General features: G+C 42.0%; 2 protein-coding genes and 1 pseudogene across 3 annotated transcripts in view; 1 reads left to right on the top strand and 2 right to left on the bottom strand.

Moving 5' to 3' along the window:
- Window positions 1-5278, bottom strand: part of BBS7 (Bardet-Biedl syndrome 7) — a 51477-nt gene extending 46199 nt beyond the window's left edge. For both annotated transcript variants that reach the window (XR_009245837.1, XM_058666897.1), the window contains exons 1-3: window positions 5220-5278; window positions 3133-3198; window positions 1042-1104 (exon numbers count right to left, since the gene is read on the bottom strand). Coding sequence is in view for 1 of the 2 variants with exons in the window: in XM_058666897.1 (XP_058522880.1) it covers window positions 1042-1104; window positions 3133-3198; window positions 5220-5255 (165 nt within the window). In the remaining variant the exon portion in view is untranslated. The remainder of the gene's footprint in view (window positions 1-1041; window positions 1105-3132; window positions 3199-5219) is intronic.
- A 6157-nt stretch (window positions 5279-11435) lies between these two features.
- TRPC3 (transient receptor potential cation channel subfamily C member 3) overlaps window positions 11436-23137 on the bottom strand; it is an 81776-nt gene continuing 70074 nt past the window's right edge. Inside the window, exons 11-12 of the mRNA XM_004594542.3 lie at window positions 13938-14013; window positions 11436-12058 (exon numbers count right to left, since the gene is read on the bottom strand). Coding sequence (XP_004594599.2) covers window positions 11916-12058; window positions 13938-14013 — 219 coding nt within the window. The 3' untranslated portion in view covers window positions 11436-11915. The remainder of the gene's footprint in view (window positions 12059-13937; window positions 14014-23137) is intronic.
- Window positions 14861-19463, top strand: LOC105942329 (ubiquitin-conjugating enzyme E2 variant 1-like; annotated as a pseudogene).

Genomic DNA, 23137 nt, shown 5'->3' with positions numbered 1-23137 from the left:
ATTAATAAGGGGGTGTGCTAGTCCCATAGAAAAGCAGGAGAATACTCCGCCTGCGGCAGGGCAAAAGCATCCATATGGGTTCCAATTCATGTCCTGGCTACTCTAATTCCTGCTCCCTGCTGGTGTCCTGGAGAAGCAGTGGAGGAATGCTCTGTCTTTGGGTCCCTCTACCTATGAGGGAGACTCAGATGAAGTTCCCTGACCTGGCTTCAAACCTACCCAGCTCCAGCCACTGCAGCCATCTAGGGAGTGAACCAGCAGACAGAGGATCACTCTCTCTCTGTGTCTCTCATTCTCCCTCTAACTGCCTTTCAAAACTGAACATTAAAAATTAATCTCTCCTCATCTCTTTCGTTCTTAGCATTAATTTTGTTCTTGGCTACTTCCATTTTCTTATTTGTACTTGTTTGACCCTCTAAACTTTATATACAGTAATCCTCTCCTTGATTAAGTTGCATGAAGTGGCAAGCGTCCTGATAGTCGCTTCTGTGATGCCATTAGGCTATGTAAGACTCCATTCTAGCTGACCAGGTTTTCCTGCTGTCTTTCAATAATTAGGTTACCGAGTTGTGTGGAGGACTGTGGGAGGTCACATGGCAAGGGAATGTGGAAACATCAAACGGCTGGGAGAAGCCCAAGCCTAAAAGTGGGAGCCTTAGACTACAACAGCAAGGAGCTGAGTTCAGCCAACAACCATGAGACTATGAAAGAGCAGCTGTGTTCTAGAGAGGAACACAGGCCAGCTGACGTTTAAACTGCAGCCATGTGAAACTTAAGCCAGACTCCAACTCAGAGAAATTATGAAATAAAAGACGTGTACTGTTGTAAGACCCGAAGTTTTAGGTAATTTGTTAGAGAGTCTAGAAAACTAACCTACCTGGCACTTCTGCCACTTGCAGCCTCATCCTTCATAAATTACCTCCTTTACAGCCCATTTTCCCTTGTCTGCATTTTCAAAAATGCAAACATTAAAAGTGTTCAATAAGCAATACATTTCTCTTTTAGAATAGCTTTCTTCTCTTGATAAAAAGCTATACTTACGACTGCTTCTCCTTTTTTCATGCCAAAGCACATAACTACCCCATCATGGTCTCCAACAACCACCTGTAATATATTGAAGAGAATCTTATTGTCATCATGTCCTTTATGAGAAAAGCAAAATTATCAATAAGCAAACTATGGTTTTAAAAGCAGAGTTATTAGAAAATCTAGGAAAGCAATTTCTACAAAAGCAATTTCTACAATTTCTACAAAACTAATCTTTCAAAGAACAAGAAAGACCAAAAAAGAAAGCTATGGAGAATCAAAATGAAAGTAACTGCCATACAAAGCTAGTTCAAAAGGTTCTTCAAGAAAGAATTTAGAAAGTAACGTCTATTTTGATGCTTTTTTAAAAAAAATCCATATATATCGAGGCATCTCCAGAAAGCTCATTAAAAAAAAATTATGAGGGCCCGGCACAATAGCCTAGTGGCTAAAGTCTTCACCTTGCATGCACCAGGATCCCATATAGGCACCGGTTCTAATCCTGGCAGTCCTGTTTCCTATCCTGCTTCCTGCTTGTGGCCTGGGAAAGCAGTCGAGGAAGGCCAAAAGCCTTGGGACCCTGCACCTGCATGGGAGACCCAGAAAAGGCTCCGGGCTCCTGGTTTCGAATTGGCTCCCACGTGGGAGACCCAGAATAAGTTCCTGGCTCCTAGTTTGGATCACCTGAGTTCTGGCCAGTGCAGCTATTTAGGAAGTGAACAACTGGATGAAAGACTTTCTGTATCTCTTCTCTTTCTGTAAACTCTACATTTAAAGATGTATTTTTTTTTTTTTGGGCCCGGCGGCGTGGCCTAGCGGCTAAGGTCCTCGCCTTGAAAGCCCCGGGATCCCATATGGGCGCCGGTTCTAATCCCGGAAGCTCCACTTCCCATCCAGCTCCCTGCTTGTGGCCTGGGAAAGCAGTCGAGGATGGCCCAAAGCTTTGGGACCCTGCACCCGCGTGGGAGACCCGGAAGAGGTTACAGGTTCCCGGCTTCGGATCGGCACGCATCGGCCCGTTGCGGCTCACTTGGGGAGTGAAACATCGGATGGAAGATCTTCCTCTCTGTCTAACAATAAAAAAAAAAAAAATACTTGTTTAAAAAAAAAAAAAGATGTATTTTTTTTTTAAAGATTTATTCATTTTATTACAGCTAGATATACAGAGAGGAGGAGAGACAGAGAGGAAGATCTTCCGTCCGATGATTCACTCCCCAAGTGAGCCGCAACGGGCCGGTACGCGCCGATCCGATGCCGGGAACCTGGAACCTCTTCCGGGTCTCCCACGTGGGTGCAGGGTCCCAATGCATTGGGCCGTCTTCGACTGCTTTCCCAGGACACAAGCAGGGAGCTGGATGGGAAGTGGAGCTGCTGGGATTAGAACCGGCGCCCATATGGGATCCCGGGGCTTTTTGAAGGTGAGGACTTTAGCCGCTAGGCCACGCCGCCGAGCCCTAAAGATGTATTTTTAAATACATTCATAAAAATAAATAAATCATTAAAAAATAAATCTTTAAAAAATTATTAGAAAGTTTGGGTAAGCATTTTCTCTATTTCTAAAATGTATTCCTTTATATATACAATCTAGTACACACAAAATAACAACATGATATACAGGGCTTTATTTGTTTGTTTTCATTTGAGAGGCAGAAAGACAGAGAAGGAAGAAACAAAGTTCCCATCTGTTATTCACGCCCCAAATGCAAGCATAGCTGAGCTGAATCAAAGCCAGGAGCGGAGATACAATGCAGATTTGAAACCTACATGGCAGGAAGCTCACTTTTGCCTTGCAGGATATTCAGTGGCAACAGAACTGGAACTCAAGCCCAGGCACTCCAATGTGGGATGCCTTAAATGCTTCACTGAACTTCCCTTCTCTATTGAATAGACTTCAGCAAGTTCACTTACGTTATCTACTAATCACATACATCCATGAGAATTCATGTCTAGAAAACTCCCTTGGATTCTAATTTCTGCACAAATTAATCATTTAACTATTTCAACACTAGCATTTTTTTAAAGTATAATTTACCAATAAGAAAGTATTAGGAACCTATCTTCTGTGGGAGCCAATGAGAAGCGAAGAAATCAGTATCTCCTCCGTACCTTTTGTGTAGCTCGATGTCTGGTGGCAGGCAGTAGCTTCATAGTCTTCTGAGAGGTCACTCCCACCTAAAGAAACACACCAGCCAATCAAAGCATGTCTTCTGCTATGCTCTAATTTAAAACTATGATACCAGAGATTAAATGGACCATGAGATTCAGGGAATAGCCTTTTTAATCACTGAAATTGATGATATAACGGTTAACATCAGCAATGAACTTATTTTCAAATGAAATATGTTACTAAGGAACATAGGAAATCACCAAAAATAGTAAAAGGTACACCATGTCTCATGCCAAAGTAATTTATGACATACTAGTAAAGTATTCCATTAAGAAAAAATTATAAACCTTCTTTCCCAATCTCATAGAGTTGCTGAAAGTTTTTTTTTGTAAAGTGATTTAAAATCTTCAGAAAGTAGATTATAGTTCCCAAAAACGCAACAAAGAAATTTCTGCCAAGATATCAGGCATGTTCTAGGCAATGAAACCTAACCTAATGATTGTTGTGAGTTAAGGAGTTGAATAGTGCTCCTTAGCCTGGGCAGGAACAGGAACTGGGCTTGTGGCTAAAAACACCCAGACTAATTGGGCTCATCTGTATCCAATATCCTACTAAATGAGGATGTGGGGGGAAAGAGTATATAAGGAGAGGTGAAGGAGCAATAAAGCAGACTTCACAGAGACTTCTACCACCACTGGTCTCCTGTCAGTGCTTCATCCCCAGACCCTCTCCGTGTCCACGTTACTGGCTTACTGGCTCTGCTGGTTGGGGCAAATGATGATTATTTTACAAGAGACAGAGGGGTTTTTTTTTGGTTTTTCTTTTTTTTTTGTATTGTAAACCCAGAAGAGGAGAGATAGAGGGAGCTCTTCCATCCACTGATTCACTCCCCCAAGCATCCACAAAGGCTGATTTAAAGCCAGGAGCCTCCTCTGGGTCCCCCAAACGGGTGCAGGGTGTCAGGGCTTTGGGCCGTCCTCCACGGCTTTCCCAGGCCACAGGCAGGGAGCTGGATGGGAAGTGAGGCCACAGGGATTAGAACCGGCACCCATTTGGGATCCTAGGCACATTCAAGGTGAGGACTTCAGCTTCCTGGGTCACACGCAGGGCCAGACTGCGGTTTTTTTTGTTTGTTTGTTTGTTTCCAGCAGGGAAATGTCAACAGTTGGTGGTCAACAGTTGGGGGAGGAGGATAGGGAAAACAATGCATACTGAACGAATGCAAATATGGTTTTATTCGGCATTCCAGTAAGTGGTACTACAGTTTAATCTGTTAAGATTTGGGTTTTGAAATATCCATCTGCTAAGTGCCATGGAGGTGAAGCTGGAGGCTCTGAGCGCAACTATGCAGCTTTGCTAGTTACCCAAGGGAAGACCAAATTGAACTGGGATTAAAGAGGGTGGAGAAAATGGGACAGATCCAAGAGAGATTTGGGATGTCAAAACAGAGCACGCAGTGACTGGATACAGAAGATATTAAAAGCAGAAGTACCTAGCATAACTTCCAGGGAAAGTTTACAGCAATAGCTACAATAGGACATGGCTGAAAACGAAGAAGTCAGGAAATCGGGAAAGGTAATTCTAGAGCTGAGACAAATCCTAAAAGGCATGATAGTGTAACAGAAGCAAAGAGCTCTGGAGTCCACGCCTTTAATCCACATAGCAACTCCACCAATGACAAGAATTATTATCCTTTCGGGAGTCCCTGGGTGGTCACCACCTACGCTGAAATGCGTCAGGATGGGTAAATATTTATACATGCTTAGCTCTTAGCGCAAACACTCCATCAATGGCTGTCACGGCTTTTAGCTCACGGTGAGAAACAGTTATCTGGCTCGCGGGAAAGGAGACAGTTAGGGACCCCAGGGCAGCGGCAGCCAGGGCACGAGGGCAGGGCCGAGGGGAAGAGCAATGTGGCGGGATGGCGTGAGGATGAGGCGAGCGCCAGACCCTCGGGGCGTGTACCGCCCTTCCCACCTCCAGAAAGCTCCTCACAGACCCGCCCGAGCCGCCCGCAAGGCGGGTAGCAGCTCCCGGAGCCCCATCCCGCAGCCACGTCAGCCAAGGAACGCATCTTCGCATATACCTGCACGTAGTCCGCACGATTTAAAACCAGATCCATGCCGGCGACCAAGACCGAAACAGGACGCACGCAGGTTCGCCAACCGCACGCCCCCGCGTCCCCTCCGAGGGACTAAACAGTTTTAGCGGCCTCGCCCAACGAAGCTCCGGGTGGGACGCCGAACAGCGGCGCTGACGTGACGTCAGCACGTCCACGTGATTGGCCCCGAGGCAAAACGAAGTCCCGCCCCCGTAAACCTGATCCAATCAGAGGTGGAAAAGAACGGTGACCGAGGACCGGGGACTGGGGGTGGGAAAGACCGTTTCCAGAGAGACCGGAGACGCTGTCTTTGCTCCCGCCTCAGCCCTGCCCTGAGGGAATCAGTCAGCAGAAGCAGCACCGAGGTGAAGCCGCGGCTTCTGCCGGCCTCACACTGGCGCTGAAAGGGCGGCCGCAAGAGTTAGCTAGTGTCGTGATCAAGTTGTCTGACAGGTGCAGTTTGTTTTGCTTTACAAACGCCCGAGTCTGCTGAAGAGCTCAGAGACCAACTTTGGTTTATGTGACATATTTGGTTAATCGCCAATTAGACATTAAAACTGAAAACAGTATTTTTAAAATGTGTCTTCATAATTGTATTTTTCAAGTTAAAGCAGAACGACTACCTTGAGGTGCAAATCTATAATTGTCCAACTTTGTAGTAGACAGCAGGAGTTTCAGATTTGATTTATATTCAATCCTTTTAAAATTAATTATATGTTATTTTACATAGTTAATAAGAATGGATGCCCATAATGACCACTGATTAAGATGGGGAGGGTCAAGAAATAGGGAAAGGTGGGTGGGACAATGCTGCCAATTTTCCTTATCTTCCTTTTTCTCCTACTTGGGGGGAGAAAGGGTGCTCCCAGCTGCCAAACCTCATCAGTACCTGGGGATGAGAGAATGACCATTTGATGTCTTCTTAGAAACCCCAATGTGGAGAAGAATGTTCCGAGGATACTGCTTGAGTCGTTTTGATGGTTCTAAGACACTGTTGGTTTTGTTGTTTCAAGATAGAAAATCCTTCCAAGGACCATTGGCTGACAGGGTCCACCCCAGTGCATCCACTCACCTGGATACTTGCTGCCAAAACTAAGCCAGGAGAGTTGTCCAACCTGCTCTGTTTTCCATCTTCTGACATGCACTCACTGTCTGTCCTCTGAAGGCCCAAGCGAGCTGGCCATCATGTCTCCCATCTGCACCAGGGCACGTCACCCACTGCATCTGCATCAGCAATGGAGGAGGCCCAGTTCTGATACATGCATGTGGTCCAAGGTCAGACCATAAATCCCATGATCTACCCTGTGGCCAGAGTTTTCAGGCCTGTGGTCTAGTTGGGGAGTCCCCCAAGAAACCTTACCTGGGATGACTCCATACCCAACTCTTGCATGTGCCTGCCAGTACAGGATCCAGTTCAGTCCATCACCACATCAGACTACATACACACCAATGATTGTGGTTGCCTGATTAGTTTTATCCCAGCTACATGTCCTGTGCAAACCTATGGAATACTCAATATAGCCTGCCATAAATCTGGCCCTTACACTCACCAGCAGGAACTGTAGCCTAGTTGGGGTAACTCCCACTAAGCTCTGCCAGACCTCCCCCTAGGCCCGGTTCCTGTGCATGCCTGTATGTACAGCAGGCTAGTCTGGTCCAGGCCACATCCCAGTCAGGCTCTCATATACACCTATGCTTGTTACAGCTTAGCTCAGCCCACTGCACCCCACAACCCAGTCCATACATATGCCAACAGATACTGCTGCCTTGTCCAGCAAGGTCCACCCCCAGCCCACACTGTCATGCTCACAAGTGGAAGTTGCAGCCCAGCAGAGTGTCCACAACTTCCCTACTAGGCCTAGTCCCAGATCTTGCACTTCCCAGGGATTACTGCAGTCCAGTCTGACACAACTTGCAACCTGTCTCAGCCCTTGCTAGTGGATGCTGTGGTAAAGCTGAGCCAGTCGGCACTTATTCTAGCTTTTGCATGAGCCAGTAGATGCAGTGGACTGACTTAGCCTGGTGCTTCCCCAAACCCAACTCACATGCGGGCCGAAGGTTGTTGCAGCCCTGCCCAGCCCAGATTGTCCCCAGTCCCAGCTTTCTTGCACAGGAGCGGCGTGGGGCTTGGAAGAAACTCCTGGATCCTAGCTTTGGATGGGCTCAGCTCCAGACACTGTGGCTCTTTGGGGAGTGAACTAATGAATGGAAGATATTTCTCTAATAAATTTGCCTTTCCAATAAAAATAAATAATCTTTAAAAATAAGTAGAATCCGAGGCTGGTATGGTGGCCTAGTGGCTAAAGTCCTTGACTTGAAAAAGCCAGGATGCCGTATGGGCACAGGCTCGTATCCCTGATGCTCCACTTTTCATCCAGCTCCTTGCTTGTGGCCTGGGAAAGCAGTCGAGGACGGCCCAAAGTCTTGGGACCCTGTACCTGTGTGGGAGACCTGGATGAAGTTCCTAGCTCCTGGCTTCAGATCGGCGCAGAACCGGCTTTGAGGTCACTTGGGAAGTGAATCATTGGATGGAAGATCTTCCTCTCTGTCTCTCTTCCTTTCTCTCTCTCTATATATCTGACTGCAATGAAAATAATGAATAAATCTTTAAAAATAAATAAATAAATAAATAAATAAAATGCTTTTGGCATATTTTTTTAAAGATTTATTTATTTTTATTTTTTTTTTTTAAAGATTTATTCATTTTATTACAGCCAGATATACACAGAGAGGAGGAGAGACAGAGAGGAAGATCTTCCGTCCGATGATTCACTCCCCAAGTGAGCCGCAACGGGCCAGTGCGCGCCAATCCGATGCCGGGAACCTGGAACCTCTTCCAGGTCTCCCATGCAGGTGCAGTGTCCCAATGCTTTGGGCCGTCCTCAACTGCTTTCCCAGGCCACAAGCAGGGAGCTGGATGGGAAGTGGAGCTGCCGGGATTAGAACCGGTGCCCATATGGGATCCCGAGGCACGGTCAAGGCGAGGACTTTAGCCGCTAGGCCACGCCGCCGGGCCCGATTTATTTATTTTTATTACAAAGTCAGATATACAGAGAGGAGGAAAGACAGAGAGGAAGATCTTCCGTCTGATGATTCACTCCCCAAGTGACCACAACGGCTGGTGCTGTGCCAATCCGAAGCAGGAACCTCTTGTGGGTCTCCCACGCGGGTGCAGGGTCCCAAGGCCTAGGGCTGTCCTCGACTGCTTTCCCAGGCCACAAGCAGGGAGCTGGATGGGAAGTGGAGCTGCCGGGATTAGAACCAGCACCCATATGGGATCCCGGGGTGTTCAAGGTGCGGACTTTAGCCGCTAGGCCACGCCGCCGGGCCCTCCTTTGGCATTTTGAAACATAAAAATATTGGACATGACTGGGCAATCCAGTTATCCTAAGTTGTACTAGCTCTGTTGTAATAACAATATATTTCCATTTTTTTTAAGTTGCTAAAGTGTACAGAACACTTTGAAGACACTGGGTCCCATTTTGCACAGTGCCCACTTTCACTTCAAGTCTAGGAATCCAATCCAAGCTTTTCAACAGACTGAATTCCATAAAATCAAGAGTGCTTAGTAAATGTTATCCATAAGATATTTTACAAAACACAATTTGTTTAACAGGAAGGCTCAAGAAGTGGTTTGAATATTATTCTTTCCTTTTATTATCTAGAACTGAGAATAGAAAAATGGGCAAAAAGTAAAATGCCACAAGGAAAGAAAAACTGTCGGCTTTTTGACAATCTTTTAATTATAGGCACCCTGATGTCTTTCTTCTAGGCAATGTGTTTTGGTCCTGTTAAGATGCTCCCTTCTCCAAGCTGTCCCACCTTCTATAAGCTCTGCTTTCTCAAAAGATCTCTTACAATGAGTAGAGAAGGGATTTGTTGGCCCAGAACTATATTTAACCTCAAAAGAAGTATTAATTCTGACAGCAATCCGTTAAGCTAATCCTCACCTTGCCCTGTGGTACCACATTAGTGCTATACGTCTATGCGATATCTAACAAGATATGGTTTACCTACAGTGATTCACTGAGGTAATGCTTTCAGGAAGAAGAGAAGTGGGGAAAATATAGGGAAAAAGGCAACAGAGATATCATCTTAGCTTGGATCCTGCTTCAGCCCACTCCTTTCTCAAGCTGTAAAGCAAGAATTTCAAGCCAAGTTTGACCCAGCCTTGAATCAAGGGGACCAGTTCTTGGCTGTTGCTGTGACACAGAGCGATTCACTGCTGCCTGCAATGCCAGCATTCCACAGGCATCCAGGTGTTACACTTCCCATCCAATTCCCTGGTAATGTGTGTGGGAAAGAAGCAGAGGATGGCCTAAGTGCTTGGGCCCCTGTCATCCACCTGATAGATCTAAATGGAGTTCCAGCTTCCTGGCTTCAGCTCTGTCCAGCCCTGGCCACTGGGGTCATTTGGGGAGTGAACCTGTAGAAGGAATTGTCTTTGTCTTTCTCTGTTAATGCTGCATTTCAAATATATATATGTATGTATATATATATATATATATATATTTTTTTTTTAAGATTGGAGGAAGAAAAATTATTATTATTTTTTTTTTTGCTGCGATATTGCAGTCTGTCTGGCTTTTCATTTCAACTGAGAGCATTCCCCTGGGGAGATGATTAGCTGGGAACTGTTCAGGAGTAGCTAGGAAACAGGTACAGTGACACATTAGAAAGGATCTGGGCAGACCACGGGTAACATCCACAGCACTTGGACCTTGCTACTGTATATCAGCTGTATATAGCTTAGTAATTAAACAACCAGTGTTAACACCCCTTCACTTGTTGGAGGCATGGGCCAAAAACTAAACTAAACTAAACTAAACTAAACTAAACTAAACTAAACTAAACTAAACTAAAATAAAATAAAATAAAATAATAAAATAAAATAAAATAAAATAAAATAAAATAAGGCATGCCTGTGTACACATATGTTGTGAATGTTATGAGTATTATCTCCATACATTTCTGATCTCCAAATTCCAAGGATTTCAGGCTAAATGTCCCTAGTCAAATTGCTGCTTCTTCACTTAGCATTTTTCCAACCCCAAATATGAAAATTACTAAATAAATATTTGTTCTCTAGCCATAAGCAAAAGTTCCCACACATGGAATCTTTATTATGCTACAAAACAAAGTAATCATCTATTAAAGAAATTTCATATATTTAACATTTTAACAGAAAGTATGGTAGCATAACAATGGAAAAATTCAACATTTTATTCAGTTCTGAGGCCTAAATATAATATATAAAATTTGAGAAGTGTTTCAGACAAATACTATTAGCATAGCACAAAAACTAATAAAATATTCTATAATGGTAGCAAAAAATTTATAAAGTTGTCTTTGTAATCAGTCTGTACTTAAAAATTAGAGACTAAGACACAATCTTAAAACTTTATGTAGTTCCACTTTATGTAGTTCATGTCTGCCTTCCTGGTGTGGTCTTAGGGATTTTGAAGTATGATAGTTTTTAAGACTGCTGTTGAAGTCCTTTCTTAATATCATGAGGTGATGAAGGTGACCAGTATTCAGCTCAGCCATGTCAGCAGTCAAATGCACATGCATTACAGTGTATTCTGTGTAGAAAGTGGAATTCGTAAGTAAGAAACATCAATAATTATCATCAATGATGGTAAGAGATGCCTCAAAAAGAAATGGAATACATCCAGAGATGGTTGGCCATGTTTTTCTAGACAGTCATTGCTTTTCTACTTCTTTCCCTAAGAAAAATCTTCAAAAAAATCTTGTCCAAAACTAATAGGCAATCTATGATGTCAGCTTTTAATCTTATTAGATTATAATAGAGCATCAGAGGAGAAATTAGGTTATAACACAATAATAACCTCCCATAACAGCCAACTTTAAATAAAACTCCCCACCCTCCATTGACTAATTCACATTATTGAAAAATAGCAAAAGAAGTCTAACACAGAAAACAAACAACATATATTTTAGAAAAATCTTTAATGTGTGTTGAACAATTCTAAGAAACTTAAACATGTAATGTAATTTTACATTTCTAATTCATTTTTTGTTAGGTTCTTTACTCAGGGTTTCAAAGCTCTAGTATTATCATTGAGCTAAAATTCTAAGAAAATCTCACCTAGACATAGCTGGTTGTAAAATTTCTTCAGTTTCTAGATTTAAAAAAAAAAAAAAAAAAAAAACCCTTTTCAGGACTTGGACAAAGAAAGGTATGCTATATAGTGATGATCTTTTATTTTTATTTATATCTTATTGGGAGTTCAGTTGGTTTCAACAACATTTATTGAGCACCTACTATGTACCAGGCACTGTCCTAGATGCTGGAGACACAAAGATGAATAAGACATGGTCCCTGTCCCCAAGGAGTTTACCGTCTCTTGGAGGCAAGCAGGTAGTGCAAAGAATTACATTATAATCTGAAATGAACAAAAATATCAGAAATGTTGGTAATATAGGGCTTTTAAATACAATAGTATGGTATTGTTTGCAATGTCAAGGCAGACCATTAAAATGCATTTTCATGTGAAAAAAAAAAAAACAAAATCAATGAAGACCTAACTTTTAAAGATTCACATGATAAAGGTAGTTAATACTAAAACTTTACAACACAGTTTTTCAAGTATTTCATACTCAGATATATTATTGCCAACATTTGTGCTGTGGTCAAAGCCAGGATTCCATGTTGGAGCATCATTCACATCTCAACACGCTGGGGTTCAGTTTCTCACTGAGTTTATGAATCAGAATGGCTAATTCCTCAGTTGCTTGGCTCTTGTCTTCCAAAAGTTCATAACGAAGGCTGGAGATATCTTGCTTGATCTCCTTCAATTCACCTGTAGTATTTGTATGAAAAATAAACATGTAGTTGATAATTTGTTCTTTGGATTTATAAAAGAACAAAGAGTGAAATTCGTAAATGTATTTCATAAAGTCTCTAAGGTAGCATTTCAATTTCTTTAAAACATGTTAAAAACATCTGCCTAAAATAATATATTGATCTTTGAAAGAGCTGCATAGTCCAGCTATGGTATTAATGGGAAAACTCAGCATTAAGTATGGTCCTTTGGCTCACTCAACTTTTAGCACAACATGATCCTCCGAGCTGATCTATAGTCAGAGTATGGTTTTACAAGGAGTTCCCTCATTTGCTTCAGTCATAGGGCTTGATATCTTCATCAAATGTCTCTCATGACTTGAATTAAAACGAATCCTAGCCAGACTAAACTTCACTAAAAATGATCAGTCTATTTAACAGGCAAATACTACTCATACAGATGAAGTAAATATTGAAAGACAGAAAGGAAAGGAAAAAGAATATAGGGTGCTTGTTAGGAAGGCAATGATGAATGTGGGGCCAAGGAACCAACAGTTTGTGCAACAGAGGATCTGTATATACGGAAGTTACAAGCTACAGTGAAATTGAGGGGTTTAGATATGAAACCTCTGGCCATGTGAGTTTTGTCTATTAAAACACCATTGCCCTGTAACTTAGTTGGTAGTATTTCCAGTATAGACAGATTGTAATTAAAGCTTGGATTCGCTTGCAAGGGACTGTAATGTAGATAAACTATCAACCTTGAAAATAAAATTGGGGCAGGAATTTATCTTAAATCCTATAATTGATTCTATAGTTCATTGACACCATGATTTAGTTGTTTTTTTTAAAGATTTATTTATTTTAATTGGAAAGGAATATATACAGAGAGGAGATAGAGAATGATCTTCTGTCCACTGGTTCACTCCCCAAGTGGCTGCAATGGCCAGAGCTGAGCCAATCCGAAGTCAGGAGCCAGGTGTTTCCTCCAGGTCTCCCATGTGAGTGCAGGGTCCCAAGGCTTTGGGTCATCCACCACTGCTTTCCCAGGCCACAGGCAGAGAGCTTGATGAAAGTTGAGTAGTTGGGACACGAACCAATGCCTATATGAGATCCTGGTGCGTGCAAGGCCAGGTCTTTGGCCACTACGCTACAGCACTGGGCCCTGACTTAGATTTTCATAATAGAATAACATGCAAAATAAATTTTTGAGTGTATTACCTTTATAATGCATTGAAGCATAATTCCTATGTTCTGCTATGTAGGAGGCAAAACTTTTTTATTCCAAATAATAGTAAGTCTTCCTCAACAATATGCACAAGGGGTCAGTGTTGTGGTACGGCAAATTAGCCACCACTTGCAAAGCCAGCATCCCATAGGAGTGTTGGTTCAAGCCCTGGCTACTCCATTTCTGATCCAATTGGCTGCTAATGAACCTGGGAAAGCATCAGAAGATCCATCCATTCACATGGGAGACTCGGATGGAATCCTAGGCTCCTAACTTCAGCCTGCCCAGTCTGGGCCATCACGGCTATTGGGCAGTGAACCAGAGGATGGAAGATCTCTTTCTCTCTCGTTCCCTCTCAGTCAGTCAGCACATCAAACAAATGAAATTAATTTTAAGAGAAAAAGGCCATCACCTACTCTTTAGTGGCCTAAGCAGCTGATAGGGGCCCGAGTACTTGGCCATCTTGTGCTGCATTCCCCAGGCCATTAGCAGGCAGCGGGAGTGGAAGGGAAGCAGCTGGGAGCACCCAGTTAGGATGCCTGCATCACAGGTGGCAGCTTAACTCACTAGGCCATAAAGGATTGCACATTTATAATATACTTCAGTGTGATATCTTCCGAGATCACTAAGTTAATTGTAAAAGGACATTTCTCATCTTGGGACTGCTTACCTTCATTAACTTCATCATTTTCTTTATCTACTTGTGCTTTCAAAACATATCGCTTTATAAGTCTTTTCATTATCTGCTGTTGGGCAAAAAGAAAACATCAAATCACCAGTGATATACATAAGGATGCTGGTTCCTAATCACTAAAGAACCTTGAAAACCTGTAAAGCAAACTCAGAGGAGAACTGTATGTCCCTAGAAACAGAAAAATTACAGAGGTTTTAGAAATTAACCCTTTTCACCTGCTGAAACACTGCATAATCCACAAGCATCCTTTTCTCTCCACTCCAGGAATAGAAGCTTTCAAAACAAACTTAAGTGGAAAAGTTTCAATTTATAGTTTCTCCTTCAATGAATGGCTTCTCTTTATTTAAGGCATACTGACTCTATAGTTTGCCTTGAACTCACTATTTACCTTGATGTTTTCCATTTAAAAGAACATACAAATACAGAGAATTTGGATATTTAGAGAAGGTCAGAAGAACTAAAATCATTGCTAAGTATACTATCTAAAGATATTCACTTATTTTGATGTATAACCTTCTAATATCTTTGAGTTATGTATACATATCAATATTGCATGTATTACCTTTTATGATTTTAAAGTATTTCACGTTCTGTTATATTGCACGCTTACCTTCCACAGCTTTATAAATGTAGTCTTTATATTTCACTAAATAAATGCTATAACAGAATTATCTTACAGGATAATTTTTTATACATAGGGAAAAAGTTAAATTGAAATCTGATTTCAAATAATGAATAAAAAATTAACTCCATATGCACTCAAAGTATGAAAGACAAAGCTTTTGAACTCTTTAATAAATAATAAATAAATTTCAAGATAAAGTTGGATTAAAAATGGTAGATTCTAATAAAAACAGAAAATATTGACAAATTTAATTTCATTCATTTTCTAAAATACCATGAAGAAAGTAACAAGGTAAGCTATGAACTGGAAGAAAACACTCTACATAAGTATAACTGACAAATAACTTGTCTCCAAAAGTATGAAGAACTTTATTTGAATAAAAGCTCAACCAAATTTTAAAATAGACAAAAGATTTCACTGAAGCAAAAATGTAAATGCTGAATAAGCTTAGGAAACTCTTTTCTTGTGGAAATACAAATTATAACAAAATGATATGCAAACTTTCATCAAATAATGGGAAAATAAACTTGATAATGCCAAGTGTTGAAAAGTATATGAGTCAATGAAGACTTTCATATATATGTAAACCGACCACTCTGAAAATAATGTATTATCTTGTAAAGTTGAATATATGTACATCCTTTATCCAAAATGTCCATTCTTTGGTATAGAACCTAGAGCAACTTTGCAGACATAAAGCAGGAAATATAATAGTTTATATGCAATGTTTATAGCAACCCTATCTCAAAGAGCAGACACTTGAAACAATTTAAACACATAGCATACAGGAGAAGAAACAAAGAAATTGGAGCAGTGTACACAATGTAATGCCATTGTGTTCCAAGGACCATTCGTGGACCACAGCCACAGAGACAGTATGGATAAAACTCTTCCTATAAAGCTCCATGACAAGTGCGTATGATACATTTTAACAATTACCTATATTTTCAATAAACATATTTGAAAACAACACTTGTAACAAGAGGATCAGAAATCCCCACTTCAGGATAGAGATTTCCTTTTAAGTTGGAGGTACCGGGATGGAGTGGAGAAGAAAAAGTGGAAAAAGGGGATGAGTGATATTATCTATGACACAACATGGTGATCTCACAGTTGGGCTTCTGCTTATTCTTTATAACTTATTACGTGTAACATCCATACTTGTGCATGTATCAAATATCACATTTCAAATACAATAAAGGAAAGGGAGCTGGAGGAGAAATTGCATAGACAGTAAGGACAGTATATATATCCTATTTTTGAGGAAGCAGAAATTATGGACCTAACTGACTCACCAGATGCTAAGGACAAATAAAACAGATGAGTCTATGATGATTCAAAATCTGTTTTAGAGAATAACAACAGAAGAGATCCCATGCTATTGAGCAGGAAAGGTGTATTTCACCAGTTAAAGTACAAAACCTGCTGGCTTGTGTGGAATCTAGACCTCAAGACAGACTCATGAGGGGGTGGATCTTTACACTAAATTCTTTTATTCATTCAGCAAATATTTGCTAATATCTCCTTTTGTGTCCAGGACACTCCTTGGTGTCAGGAATATGGTACTCAAGGTAGTTCCTAGACAAGTGAGGTTTCTTGTCTGCACAGAACAATTCGTTATGATAGGTAAGCCCCACAGAAATCTTGATAAGTTTAAGGGACAGTGTGCACAGATTCCTATAAAAAGAAAACACAAAGCTATGCACATTAGTCAAAAGCAATCTGAAAGTCAACCATACAAATCAGTGAGGAAAAAAAGACTATTAGACAAAAAAGCCAAGGCAATGAACTAACCATATAGGAAAGTTAAAGTTAGATGTCAACCCCACACCAATCATAAGAGCCAACACCTATGTGTGAAAAGCAAAGATTTTAAAGAAAAAGATCAATTCTGAATATATAAAAGAACAAACCATGAGGAAAGAATTGAGAAATCCATATTCAGACCATTTTTAAACTTTAATGTGATAAAGGTTAGCAATGAAAAATAGCCTGATATCAAGAGAAATAGCTATGTATTGAATATTTGTACCCATCAAAGTCTTACATTACTGAGGCAGAAATTTAATTCAGTTACAGTGTTTGAAGGAAGAGCTCTTGGAAAAGTGACTTAAATTAGATCAGAATAGACTCTGGTAGCTTATACTGAGAGATGCAGAGAGAGAACAAGACGGACATGCACACCTGCCGGTCTCTTGCCATGTGACGCTTTGCACTGCACCTCAGAACTCTAACAAGAAGGTCACGCCAGATGGGAAATATGAACTAATATAAGCCTCTTTCCTTTATAAAGACATCCTCTCTATAGCATTTCGTTCCAGTGATGAAAACCTAATGAACACAGAGATTATTCAGAACTGATAAAACCTAATTCCAAAACAAGGCATGATCAGTATCTCGTAGAATCAAACTGTCATTAGCAGCTGGGACTAGCCACTCGCCCTTAGGGCTTCCCTGAGACTCATCAGACCAGAACTGAAATGACCACCCAATCCCTCTTCACTCACACAAGGAAAAGCCATGAGAGCCAGGAGGGATCTTGGTCCTTCAGAGAAAACAGATTATTTTCTCCCCTTATTGTGAGAAAGGAAGGTAGTGTTCCCCAACCAGGAAAGAATGGAATCCATGGTGGTTACTCAGAGAAGATTAGAGTTGTCTGAAAAAAAAGGAAGCCAGGAATGCTATCCATAGTAGGATGTCTACTCTTGTCGGCTTGCTTCCAGGCATTAAATGAGGGAGAGAAAAGAACTGAGAGGGGCTGGCATTGTGGTACAGCTAGTTAAGCTGTTACCTGCAACACTAACATCTCATATGGGCGCCGGCTTGAGGCCCGGCTGCTCCATTTCAGATACAGCTTCCTGCTCATGGCCTAGGAAAGCAGAACAAAATTGCTCAAGTGCTTGGAGCCTGTAACTAAGCTGTGAGGATCCAATGAAGCTCCTCCTCATGCTTATACCCCCAGAGCCACCAAAGACTTGAGGGTGAAGGAGAAGAACCTTAGATCTGATCTGGAGACAAGCTTTAAAATGATTAGAAATATGAGATTTTCCAATAACCAGAGACTAGAAAAACCAAAGGGGAAGAAACTGGGAAAAGTTAGTAGGAAATTAGTGAAAACAAATTAATTGTTATGCGTTCACAGGAAGAGACTACTTAAGAAACCCAGGACACAAAGTGAAAACAAGCCAAAGAGAACGAAACTGTATCACATAATACAATGTAATCAATGAATTAAAAAAAAAAAAAAAAAACATACTGAGAAAGAATCAGTCACCAGGATTTTGTCAAAGCAATACAAAGACAACAAACAGCCTTAGTAGAATTATGCAAAAGAACTTAAGTTCACAAAAAAGAAAACCTGAATGACTACAAAAAGCTCTTCAGCCTCACTGATGAAGAGTAAATTGAGTCTGACAAACACTTTTTTCTTTTCAGTTTTTTTCTTTTGAATAAAATTTAAACCTACAGAAAAGGGGGAAATGGAGTAACCCAAACTCTGCATACACTTCATTTAGATTCACTAATGTTGAAAATCTGTCACTTTGCTTTTCCTTCTCTCTCCTACGTTATATTGCTGAAATGTTGCAAATTAATTTTCAGATAGCATTTTCCTCTGTTCTAGGATAGTTTACTGTGTATCTCCTAATAAGTAAATGCTACAATGATCAAGTTTATAATGTTCACATCGATCAAAAATTGTTTAATACATAGTCCATGTTCTGTTTTCTCAACAAAATATTGCTTGCTGATGTTAGATACCATGTGTCTTGGGGTAGATGCTGTGATACAATGGCCTAAGTCACTGCTTGTAATCCCCGCTTGAGTCCTGGCTGCTTCCACTTTCTGCTACCCTGCCACCCATGTAGGAAATCCAAACGTAATTCTTGCCTCCTGGTTCTGCCAGACTCAGTCCTGGCCCTTGTAGCCACTTAGGGAGCAAACCAACAGTAAGATTTCTTTATCTCTGTCAGTCCACGTTCAAAGATATAAACATATCTTTAAAAAAAATTCAGCCTGCACAGCAGCACCCAGGGAACTGAAGTGTGGTGAAGAATAGGCCGGCCTTTGAGCTCTAGTGCCACAAGATTGCAGCCACCATGGGCTCAGATGTAAAAGTCTCTTGCAATTTTCAACTGTTGGAAGACCTCGAAATTGGCCAGAAAGAAGTAGGAGATGGCACAGCTATCTGGGGTCTAGAAGATGATAAAGACATGACACTTACATGATGGCCAGGGATGATAACTGAGCCTCCAAGAACAATTTACGGAAGTGGAATATACAGTCTTATAATAGAATGTGGACCCATATCCCCAGAAGCTCTCACCTGTTTGTATGACTTGTAACAAAAATTAATATGAACGGGGGCCTGGCGTGATGGCATAGTGGCTAAAGTCCTCGCCTTGAACATACCGGCATCCCATATGGACACCGGTTCTAATCCCAGCAGCTCCACTTCCCATCCAGCTCCCTGCCTGTGGCCTGGGAAAGCAGTTGAGGATGGCCCAAAGCCTTGGCACCCTGCACCTGCGTGGGAGACCCGGGAAGAGCTCCTGGGTCCTGGCTTCGGATCGGTGCAGCACCAGCCGTTGCAGTCATTTGGGGAGTGAATCATCAGATGGAAGATCTTTCTCTCTGTCTTTCCTCCTCTCTGTATATCTGCCTTTCCAATAAAAATAAAATAAATCTAAAAAAAAAATTAATGTGAACAGAGTTAATACTTCTAATGGAGTAGTGGACCTCAGGGCCATCTCAGTGCTGGCCAGGTGGCAGAACTCGCAGATCATCAAAATCGTGCTGCAGGAGCTCTGGTGCCTTTTGATGGCAAAGAGAACCCGAAGCTCCCGCAGCTGTCTAAAGTACAGTGCTACAGTAACTAGGCTGCAGCAAGCCAGCCACCAGGCAGATGGCAGGCTCCACAGTACATTTTCTAGGTTCGTCTTGTAGGCCTCCAAATACTGGAAAGGAACCTCCCATTCAAAGGCAATTTGTTTAAGGATACTGTAAATGATACCAATTTCTTGTCCATTTGAAATATATAAGTTGTGCTAGAATATCATCCTGTCAAGCGTAACTACTGTCCATGCAGTTGAACTGCCGGGATCAAGAAAACCTATTTAAATCGATTCCCATCCTCACTGGTGGGACACTGCTGACTCAACTGTGAAAAGACGCGTCACACAGCTTGCTGCTGACCTGGCCTGGGCCTCTCCTTCCCCCCAACACCCTTCCTGGCCGCACCCCCCCCCCCCCCCCCCCCCCGCCACCGTGCCAACCTGCAGCTTCAGGTGGCTCCTTAGAGGAAGGGTAAAGGTTTCAGGGGAGTGGCCAAGGGACTACAGCAGGGGTGGGGAGGTGCTTCTCACCTTGGTTTCTTTCTTGATTCTTACATGGTGCCCTCTCTAGCCATCATCCTGCCCTCTGCCCTCCACCAATGGCTGAAGCATAGATTGGAACCCTTCTCCCTCCACCCCTGAAGTTGGCCTTCAGTGTGGACTTCAGGGCTCCCCCACACCTTGCTCCCCTACTACATCGAGGGGTGTGTGCTCCCCTCTCCCTCAGGACCTTTGTGTTCTGTCACCTCTACACTCCGGACACTTCCAGCAGGGAGGCCCCCTGGAGTTGGGGAAACACATCCACTCTGCACTCGCCCCGCAAGTGAGTGCCAAGCCCCAGCCCGGCGCCTGGGTCCTAGCAGCTGCAGAGGCGCGCTCCCAGCTCATTCTGAGGGGGTTCCAGCAGCTGCAGAGGCCCTCTCCCAGCTCATTCTGAGGGGGTCCCAGCAGCTGCAGAGGCGCTCTCCCAGCTCATTCTGAGGGCGGTGATGACCCAGACCTGCCAGTTCTCAGAGTCCTTCATGCTTCGGCATGGAGACAGGCTGTCTGGAGACCCATCCACACCCAGGAGCGCTCTGCATAGTCCTCTCCCATAAATGCTTCTGCTTTTCAACATGGACGACTCCATGTTGTAGACAGGGCTCTCGCATGCGGCATCCATGGTCCCTTGAGTCGAATTTGGAATAAGATAACTGGAATGGAGAGACCCTGGAGCCGGGCTGAGGGGCTGGGCCGGTGCAGGTATGGAGGTGGGAGGTGGTGTAGACAGCAGGGTCTCGAGGTGGGTGGCCCAGCACAGTACCCCATCACCCCCCAGGACTACTCAAGGCTGAAGCGTCAATGATACTGGAAAAAAAGCAAGTTATGGTGTCCTCCAGGGGAAAAAAATTCATATTTTAGTCTTCTTTAATCTGGAACAGGTACTTGGCTTTTGTCTTTCATGAAGCTGAAATTTTTCAAGTGTACAGACCAACTTTTTTGTAGTTAATAAATATTTTGAACTCTGAAAATACCAACTAGTTGTGAGAAACTCTTACACCCTGATGCTGGAAATATAAAATGAAATAAGCATTACCCTGCTTCGCGTGTATTACCCAGGAAAACTGCTATCAATATGCATAAAGCAAAACCCACATTTACTAGGATGCTCATTATTTCAGGATTTAAAATAGTCAAGAATCTCACAGAACTAACTATTTTGCAGAAGATGAATGAATAAAGTGGCTTTTTCATACAATGAAACATTGTATAATAAACTAGAATGAAAACTGAGAGATACATCTGTCAACACAGAAGTGAAGACATTACGAGACATGCAACGTTTATTTACATATATTTCAAAAACAAACTATTTTATGATATGAGTAGGTTTATATAACAAATAAATGTAAACATAAGTATAATGAGAAGAAAATGCTTGAACTTCAAGATAGTGAAAATCTCTGAGGAAGAAGAAAATCTATTGTAATGAGATGGAGTGTTTGACTTGTATTAAAAATCTTGCACCAAAAAATCCAAAGAATAGGGCAAAATGTTCACACTCATTAAAGCAAGTTGGTAGTGACTTATAGGATATTCATAATAGCCCTCTGCATTTAAAATAACCTATAATTAAAATTTTAAATATAAAATAATAAACTATTAAAATAATAATTATCTACATTTTAATACAAATATTTATTTGAAAGGCAGAGTTAGAGAGGGTGGAGGAGGAAGAGAGGAAGAGCGAGAGAGAGAGATTTATGGCTGGTTTTCTCCTTAAATGGCTGCACAGGTAGGGACTGGGCCAGGTCAGAGCCAAGAACCAGGCCCTCATTCCAGATTTCCCACATGGGTGGCAGGGGCCCAAATACTTGGGCAATCTCTTGCTGCTTCTCCCAGGCCTTTAGCAGGGAGCTGGACTGGGATCAGTTGGGATACGAACTGGCAACCATATAGGATGCCAGTGTCTCAGGCAGCAACTTAATCACCAGGTGTCAGTCCCAATACACAGTTTTTTACTGCTGCCTAGCAGTTGATGTGCCTGACTAGCCTGGGCATTCATGTCAACTTCAGCAATAACCCTTTGAATTGTGTGTCCATGGTTCAAGAGCTGTGGAATCCTGCTGCCTCAAGCTGTATAAGGGAAATACTGGAATGTACCTTGTAGATTACATGTAAATTACTCAGCATAACTATTTTGTAATTTTCACCTAGTCTTTCATAAAGCAAACCATTTTCAAAATGCTTATTTTCAACTACTTGAAAAGCAGAGAGAGCCTTTCTCTCTCTCTCTTTCACAGCTCAGAAAAAGAGACAGTAGAGAGATTTTTTCACCCACTCCCTCCACTGTTTCACTCCCCAAAGCCTGCTCAACCAGGGTGGTGTTAGGCCAAGGCAGCTACTGTACATCCCCTTAAATGAAAAGTCATGTTTCAAAATCAACAGGAAGAAAAATAGAAACTTACAATGCCTTGAAGTTAAATTATATGCTACTATATATGATAGTCTCCATTACACAGTTGCTATGCATCCCCTTAAATGAAAAGCCATTATACAAAATAACCAAGTTGACTTTCAAACCAAGAGAAAGAATTCCCATGTAGCTGGTTGGAGATTTTCCTTTGCACAGGCATCAGAGCTTTTCCTTTTCCTTATTTTGTACTAATTCAAATTTAATTAACAATTGTTAAGAATGCTATGAGTTGTTTTCATACTCATTGTCTTATTTATTTGTATAGGAAAGACCAATTTGTCACGCATAGATTTTGTGGTATGAGTTTTAGAAACCTAAAAAAGGTGAGCTGAAATGATAAGGTTGGTTTGGACTCAGGAGTACACAGTGAAGTTTTAAGAAGAAACGGACTGATCCCGGCACAATAGCGTAACGGTTAAGGTCCTCGCCTTGAACACACCGGCATCCCATATGGGCACCGGTTCTAATCCCGGCAGCTCCACTTCCCATCCAGCTCCCTGCTTGTGGCCTGGGAAAGCAGTTGAGGATGGCCCAAAGCCTTGGGACCCTGCACCCACGCGGGAGACCCGGGAAAGAAGTTCCAGGCTCCTGGGTTCGGATAGGCGCAGCACTGGCCGTTGGAGCCACTTGGGGAGTGAATCATCGGACAGAAGATCTTCCTCTCTGTCTCTCCTCTTCTCTGTACATCTGCTGCCTTTCCAATAAAATAAGTAAAGTTTAAAAAAAATAAGGAGAAAAGGGACCTTGGAAATAATTTTTTCCC

The sequence above is a fragment of the Ochotona princeps genome, chromosome 7 (assembly GCF_030435755.1).
Source record: "Ochotona princeps isolate mOchPri1 chromosome 7, mOchPri1.hap1, whole genome shotgun sequence".
NCBI classification, from domain to species: domain Eukaryota; kingdom Metazoa; phylum Chordata; class Mammalia; order Lagomorpha; family Ochotonidae; genus Ochotona; species Ochotona princeps.
The sequence above is the reverse complement of the archived record's forward strand: the minus strand, read 5'-3'. Positions and strand labels throughout refer to the sequence as shown.